Source organism: Vicia villosa, linkage group LG6 (genome assembly GCF_029867415.1).
Source record: "Vicia villosa cultivar HV-30 ecotype Madison, WI linkage group LG6, Vvil1.0, whole genome shotgun sequence".
Lineage (NCBI taxonomy): Eukaryota > Viridiplantae > Streptophyta > Magnoliopsida > Fabales > Fabaceae > Vicia > Vicia villosa.
Window position 1 is genome coordinate 142,385,153 of NC_081185.1, and position 7,320 is coordinate 142,392,472.

Consider the following 7,320-nt stretch of genomic DNA (forward strand, 5'->3'; position numbering starts at 1 on the left):
AACATCTTTGTGATCCTTAGCACATGCAACAAGTGCCAATTAAAGTTGATGGGCGAAACCAGAGGCGAAGCTAGGGCCCAGCTAGGGTGGGCCATTGCCCAGGCTGTGACCCAAATATTTAACTCACGTGCTAGCTATTGTGTTGTACAATTTAACTCTTTTTATTTTTGCTTTCTTATGCCACATATCGAATTGTAATAGGCCAAATGTTTTAGTAAAGAAAATGATAATAACAAGAAACTAGTGTGGACCAATATTGGGCCTTGGCCTTTATTTTTACCTTTTCTATACTTTCACTAACCTACACCATGATTATGAATTAGAACTCCTTATATTTTAATTTTATTTAGTTTCATCATTTATTTAATTTAGTTTATAATTTTAGCTAATTAATTAATTACTAAGGTTAGATTAGTTTTTAATTAGATTAATTTTCAAGTTTGATGTTGATAAGCTTGTCCATTTTATTGATATTTATCATGAAGACTTTTGTGATGATGATCGTTGAACAATAAGGGATTAACTTGAAAGTTATGTGCTTCAAGTGAAAATAAATGCTTCATTTTCCACTTGTGAAGATGTTCAAAATTTGGCTATGAAGATGGTTCAAACTAAGAAACATTTGGTATTTTCATTGGCTTATAAATTTATTGAGTTAGCTTTGATATTACCGGTGTCGACAACATCCGTTGAAAGAGCTTTTTCAGCAATGAATATTATCAAGTCTAAATTGCACAATAAGATCAACGATGTGTGGTTCAATGACTTTATGATATGTTACATTGAGCGGGAGATATACAAGTCCATAATGATATTGATATTATTCAAACATTCACCGCAAAGAAGTCTCAGAAAGGACATTTGCCGTGATTTTATTTAACACCCTATTGTAAGGTTATCTTTCAACTCTTTTATTATGTTTGATTACTATTTATATATTATATACAATAAGTTTGCGGTATTTAAATTTTTCCCAGGCTTTATAATTTTTTTGGCTTTGCCACTTGGCGAAACAATGCACATAATAAGCAAATGGATTCTCATTTTGGATTAAAGTTCTCAAATCACCAAACTTATCTCTCACTTTATCTTATATTTTCAATCAGCCATACATAGATGTATCCAAGCCAAATAAAAAATTGGAGAAAAAGATGAGGGATTAACAATGAGAGGAAGAGTAAAATCTTAGTGAGATTTGAGGGGGAAAAAATTACAATAACAATGTTATAACAATGTTATGTGAGAGAAAGAATCAATACTTTTATTTTTTTTTCTTTTACTATATAATGTTAAAAAAAATTAAATTTTGATATAATATAAAATTTACTGTCCGTCGTTATGTAGTGTAACCTACTATGTTATGCTGTTACTTACGACTGATGTGAGAGGAGAAAGAGTAGTTTGAATTTTTTTTCTTTTGCAAATTACTCCCAAGTCCCAACTTAATATCTCTATATATAATATAAAAAAAATTAAAAATTCTGGTGGGGCTTTAGCCACACCCAGCCTATACATGTGTCCGTCCCTGGCCGCCAACGAGTTCACCTTTCAGAACTCTTATGTCTTCTATTGTTGCGATTGCGTCTCATTCCTCTTTTGTGAGATCCACCAGGAAGCAACATCGTGATAGAACCAGGAGGATTAAGAGTGTTTGTGCCTCTGGATGATGATGTTGTTAAATTTCTCACGTAGAGGAAGTTGTTCATTCTTCACCGCGTGGGATGGCTTCTTTAAGTGTGAAATGAAGACAATGATGGTTTTTAGGATTCAACATAATCCTTTTAATATAATATGTCTTTTGTATTTCCATCTTCCCTCATGTCTTTCCATCTTCCGATGCCTTGATGAGCAGAGTGAGAAATTTATTATTGCATTTTAATTAAGGTAATTGTGTTTAATCCAAAATAACCCTATTAAATTATCAACAAAAAAAACCCTATTAATTTAAAAATTCAAACTAACTTAAAAAAAGGGTGATTAAGGTATTTTGGTAGCATGTCATTTTTATAAATAAATATTAGATTAAAAAAATGTTGTTGATATACAGATAAAGTGCATATCCGAATGCATATATATAGAATGCCTATGTAATATAAGAGAATTTTTATTTTTCATAAGGGTGCATGAGCACCAATAAAGTACAATAAGTAATCCCCACTAAATTTTATAGACTCAACCCAAGTAAATACAACCCATCTGATGTTTGGGCCACACAAAAACAATGTTGTTGAAGGCTAATTCAACATCTAAGAAGGGGTGATAACTCCAACCTATTACAAGTTTATGATTCAAATTCTAAAATATTGGATTCGTCTCATTGAACTTCAGAGTTCTGGCTCCTTGTCGTAGTTGCATAGGGTGATTTTAACAAGAAGTTATTACTTGGCAAATAAATTAACATTGAGATTTTCGTAGGGATGCAGATTGATAAATTATATTCTATTATACCACATAAGGTTTTATGCCAGGAGCAATGGAGGTGAGAATATGTACTATAAAGTTGAGACTCCAAAAGGAGAAAAAAATCATCTCCTTTGTAGATAGATTAACGTTGATATGTAGAGTCAAGCACTACTAATATGAAATTAGTGTTTGGGAGGAACTTCAGTTCTTAATAAATGATAAATATTATTCTTTTTCCTTCCAGATGTGTACTTCTACACAAAAATACAATTTGTGTTCCATCTAGAAATACATTTCGTGGTTTTTATAACAACACAGAGTTAGAAAAAGTTGTTAAGGGGAAAATAAACTCATTATCCTTTAAGCAAACCTAAGTTTGATAACATGCTACCAGACAATGTTCAATTTCTCTTTTAAAAATTGTCATTTTTCTTTGGAGAGCGGGTGAGAGTTAAAGTAAAGTATGAAAATTACTTTACATGTTTTTTACTGAGTCCAAATTTATGTTGATTTCGTAGTCATCATATCATGTGTAAGAAATATGAGTATAATCACAATATTAAGAATATTAATAAGCATCAAGCATCTGACCTCTAAATTATCACTTATCTATATAACTAATAGATATGTGTTAGTAAGATTCCAGTTTCTAACCATGAATCTATGTTAGCATGATTGCATGCAAATTAAAAATATTGTGGTGTTTGATATTTTACCAATAACATTTTAAAACAATAAAATAATAAAAATTAAAAATAAAATTGTAATTGTAATAATATATTTGAAACTTAAATAAATTATAATATTTATATGAAAAAATATAAAATAAGACATTAATTTATCGTGATAGTAATCTTCTAAAATAAGAAATTTATGCATTAATAACATATATTAATTTTAAATATTACAAAAAATATATATAGAAATTCGCAAATGTAATAATATATTTGAAACTTAAATAAATCATAATATTTATATGTAAAAATTATAAAATAAGACATTCATTTATCGTGATAGTAATCTTTTAAAATAAAAAATTTATGCATTAATAACATATATTAATTTTAAATCTTCCTAAATAAATGATATTTTTGAAAATACATCTCTGAACTAAATTTTTACAAAAAAAATTAAAATTTGCTGCAGATATATATCTCCGAATAAATTCAAGGACATTATTTTTAGATACTGAGAGGTGCGCCCCAATGCATAGGTTGTAGAGAGAAATTGCCTTAAAATTTCATGCACTGGGCCGTATCCATCTGAAGCCCATAGGCCCAATTCACTTTCTCAAACGAAAATAAATCGATACATGCGGCAGAGATTTTAATATAAATAATGAAACCACAATCAGAAACAGATCCACTTTCAGAGGGTTAGGTTTTCGGCAATCGACTCTACAAGGTACAATCCTCTTTCTCTTCTCTCGTTCCCTTTCATTCCAATTCGATTATCCCTTTTCCCTTGTATTTCGTGATTTCCATCGGATTTTGTAATTGGAATTCAAAGTTTGGTTTTTGTATATCTTCGATTTTCGATTTACAATTGGTTGCTTGATTTCAATTAGATTGATTTCAATTAGATTGATTTCAATTAGATCTAAACGTTATCGATGCATGCAGTAGTTGTATTAATTTTGTATCTGTAATTCTTTGTTGTTAATTGTTGTGTTATTAATCATAAAATTTTATTTTTAATTATGCAAATTTCAGTTTTTTGATTTCACACAGCTTGAAGCTATCGACAATGCCTCGCTATGATGATAAGTACGGCAATACTCGCCTCTATGTGGGTCGTCTGTCTTCCCGAACTCGCTCTCGTGATCTTGAGAGAGTCTTCAGCCGATATGGAAGGTAAATTTCGTTTTTTTTACTCTGTAGTCTGTTTAATTTCATTTAAAAGTGTTGTAATTGGTAATCGATGTATCCAATTTAGTGTTTTTTCATGATGTTTTGGCGGAAACATTGGTTTTTTTATAATATGTTTCTTCTAACATGCACCGTCTCTGTCCGTGTATCTGTGTATCTGTTTGTATGGTATCTCATTCTTAGATTATTAGATTATATGAGATCCTGCAAAAAAATTCTTGTTGTATTGGGTCGGTGCCAACTTTCCTTTGTTGATTTGCAAAGGAACTAGGTTTGTGATAAGTTGGCTTGGGGGTGTCATCCTTGTCTTATACCGGAAGTTAGGGGATAATATACAGGTTCTTTCCAAGCTTTGTTTTGCGCTTGGGTTTATGTTGGTTATTCCTCATATATGCGTGGGAACCGTATCCCATAGGTGTCATTTTTAACTTAAATGATCTTGTTGAAGGTTTTTTGGGTTTTCGCTAAACCCGGAGGTCTAAGGTGGGAGGGTGGCCTTGGTGGTAATTCCTACCTGAGTGTTGACTTTGGCGATTCTTTCTGTAATGTTATTGCGTGTTTTTATGGAATTGGCAACAATCTCAAACTGGTGTTTAGTTCGTCTTTGAGGGGCGAAGTATCATACAGTTCCAGTAGTTAAGTAATGATGGCCTTACTGTTTGGAAACCATTTCCGCAGAGTTCGAGATGTGGATATGAAGCATGATTACGCCTTTGTTGTAAGTTTTCACTCCCCCTGTATCTTTTTACTTTTTCTTTTCACTTTGATTTCTGCTCACTGCTCTTCTCAAAGGTGGCTTCTAGTATCTACTCGAAGGAGTTCAATTATAGATTGTGGTAAGATTGTGTTTTTTCTTTGCTTGTTACTTACATGTTTTTGAGCAGGAATTTAGTGATCCTCGAGATGCGGATGATGCAAGGTACAACTTGGATGGGCGTGATGTTGATGGAAGTCGTCTTATTGTGGAATTTGCTAAAGGGGTGGGAGTTACTTCCCTTCAATGCTTTTTAGAATGCTTTTTATTTTATTATTTTAAACTGATCTGTTTTATTATTATCTTTTGACGGGCTGTTTCCCTTGGTATGGATGTTCCTGTGTAATCTGATGCTTTAGATGTTTCATTTGAAAGTGCTTGTTTCATGTATGTATTTGCTGTTATTTCTGTTCCATTTGGCTGCATATTGGCTAGTTGAAAGGGAGGCTTCTGTGTGTTTGATACTCCCATTATATATGCATACTTTCACCTTAGTGACCTAGAGTTCACTATTCTCGTTTTTTGGCATGTTTTAACTTCTATTCTCTTTTTCAAAATTTCAATATATCGATTTTGATTTGGTGGTTATCTTCTAAACTCCAAATGGAAGTATCCTTTGAAATCGTATAGTCATTTACATTTATAGTTCTGTAACTTTCAACCAGTTTACTTGCTGTATCATTGGTTTTATATTGATAATCCTTCCTCTATATTCCAGTGTAATAGGAATATTCCAGTGTAATAGGAATATTCCAGTGTAATAGGAAGTAACATATATTAATGTACAACAGTGTCGGTCTGTTGTGTTTATTTTTCTGTTACGTGCACTTATGCTTTATGTTTAATGTTTGGTCAAATGCTTCTTGAAAAACCATTGCACTTGTTCTTGCATTTCTGATGTTACTGCTATTTGTCTTTGGGCTTCAAATTATTCAGGTTCCTCGGGGTTCTCGTGATTCTCGGGATTCTCGAGAATATCTTGGTAGAGGTCCTCCTCCTGGCTCTGGACGCTGCTTTAACTGTGGCATTGATGGCCACTGGGCTCGAGATTGCAAAGCTGGGGATTGGAAGAACAAGTGTTATCGCTGTGGGGAGAGAGGTCACATAGAGAAGAACTGCAAGAACAGTCCCAAAAAGTTGAGGTATGATATGGTGTTGAGTTTCCAAACTGTCAGCTGCATTGTTATAAATGATTCTTATTGTAACGTTTCTTCTCAAAGGTGTTTTGAACTTTCAACTGATGATTTCAATCTGACTTGTTCTAGCAGTAGACATGCACGGAGTGTTTCACGCTCTCCAGGAAGGTCACGCTCTCCTAGGCGTGGCAGAAGCCGGGATAGAAGCTACAGCCCAGCCCGCAGCTATAGGTCAGTACTCAAAAGCTATTAAATGGTTTAAATTCTCTGCTGTTATATTAGTAGACACTTTTGTTCATTCCTTTATAGCTGAACTGCTCTTGTTCTTTCCAGCCGATCAAGATCTCCTGTCAGATCTCGATCGCCTGTCAGATCAAGATCTCCTGTCAGAAGAGATCGAAGCCCAGTTCCGGATGACAGATCTAGGAGCCCCCCACCTTCCAAGTCAAGGAAGTATAGTAGATCTCCTGAAGGTAGTCCTCAAAGGAGTGCATCTCCTAGTAATGATAAGGTGGTCACTGCCCAAGATGGGTCTGATTATAGTGATGGTCCTAGAGTGAAAAGCAGAAGCCCTTCAAGGGACAATGATGACAGCCCTAAGGCTAATGGAAGAAGTCGCAGCAGAAGCCGCAGCAGGAGTCCTAGCCGCAGTCCCAGGGATGAGGATAGGAGCCCCGTGGAGGATGATGATGACACCACTCGTCGCTCTCCATCACCTTAAGAAGTATTTTCCTTGTAAGCTCAGGATGTGTCCTGAATATTTATATGCTTTGTTTATGAAATGCACTATATTCCAACTTTATTTTTTAAAACTGAAGACTTCAGTGATTTTGGACATGTATGCTATTTTTAATGTTTAAACATCTGTTGGTTGAGACATTTGTGACTTCTGCTATAATATATAAGTGGTTTGTGTCGGCATAATCCTAGAGCTCTAGGCCCCATTTCTTATTATATACTGAAGTTAAAAATTACATTTCCTGGAATATCGGATTGTGAACATTCATATGTTTTAAGTTTTGAAAATCTGTTCCCAGGTTGAAATGTTATTTACTTTTTTATTCATTCGGAGAGGGTGGAATCTAGTTGAATAAAATGATTCTTAAAACGTAGTTTAATTTATACTCATGAGGCTGGAATCTAGTGGAATAAAGTGTTT

The 7,320-nt window shown here is 33.6% G+C and overlaps 1 protein-coding gene across 3 annotated transcripts; it reads left to right on the forward strand.

The window, feature by feature from the left end:
• The first annotated feature begins 3,718 nt into the window (after nt 1-3,718).
• On the forward strand, nt 3,719-7,085 carry LOC131610290 (serine/arginine-rich splicing factor RS2Z32-like). Of its 3 annotated transcripts, none has more exons than XM_058882192.1 (7): nt 3,719-3,807; nt 4,116-4,256; nt 4,950-4,989; nt 5,156-5,251; nt 5,962-6,167; nt 6,291-6,392; nt 6,495-7,085. In XM_058882192.1, exons 2-7 carry the CDS (start codon nt 4,150-4,152, stop codon nt 6,880-6,882), a joined length of 939 nt encoding a protein of 312 aa, XP_058738175.1. In that variant the 5' UTR covers nt 3,719-3,807; nt 4,116-4,149; the 3' UTR covers nt 6,883-7,085. The 3 variants fall into 3 exon arrangements, with proteins under 3 accessions (XP_058738175.1, XP_058738178.1, XP_058738177.1); XM_058882195.1 differs by having other exon boundaries at nt 6,294-6,392; XM_058882194.1 differs by having other exon boundaries at nt 3,752-3,807; nt 4,134-4,256.
• Nucleotides 7,086-7,320: the final 235 nt, after the last annotated feature.

Coding starts and splice junctions, on each gene's coding strand:
- LOC131610290 (XM_058882192.1), top strand. CDS start 4,150: ATGCCTCGCTATGATGATAAGTACGGCAATACTCGCCTCTATGTGGGT. Junction 6,168..6,290: donor AACAGTCCCAAAAAGTTGAG/GTATGATATGGT, acceptor GACTTGTTCTAG/CAGTAGACATGCACGGAGTG. Junction 6,393..6,494: donor AGCCCAGCCCGCAGCTATAG/GTCAGTACTCAA, acceptor TGTTCTTTCCAG/CCGATCAAGATCTCCTGTCA.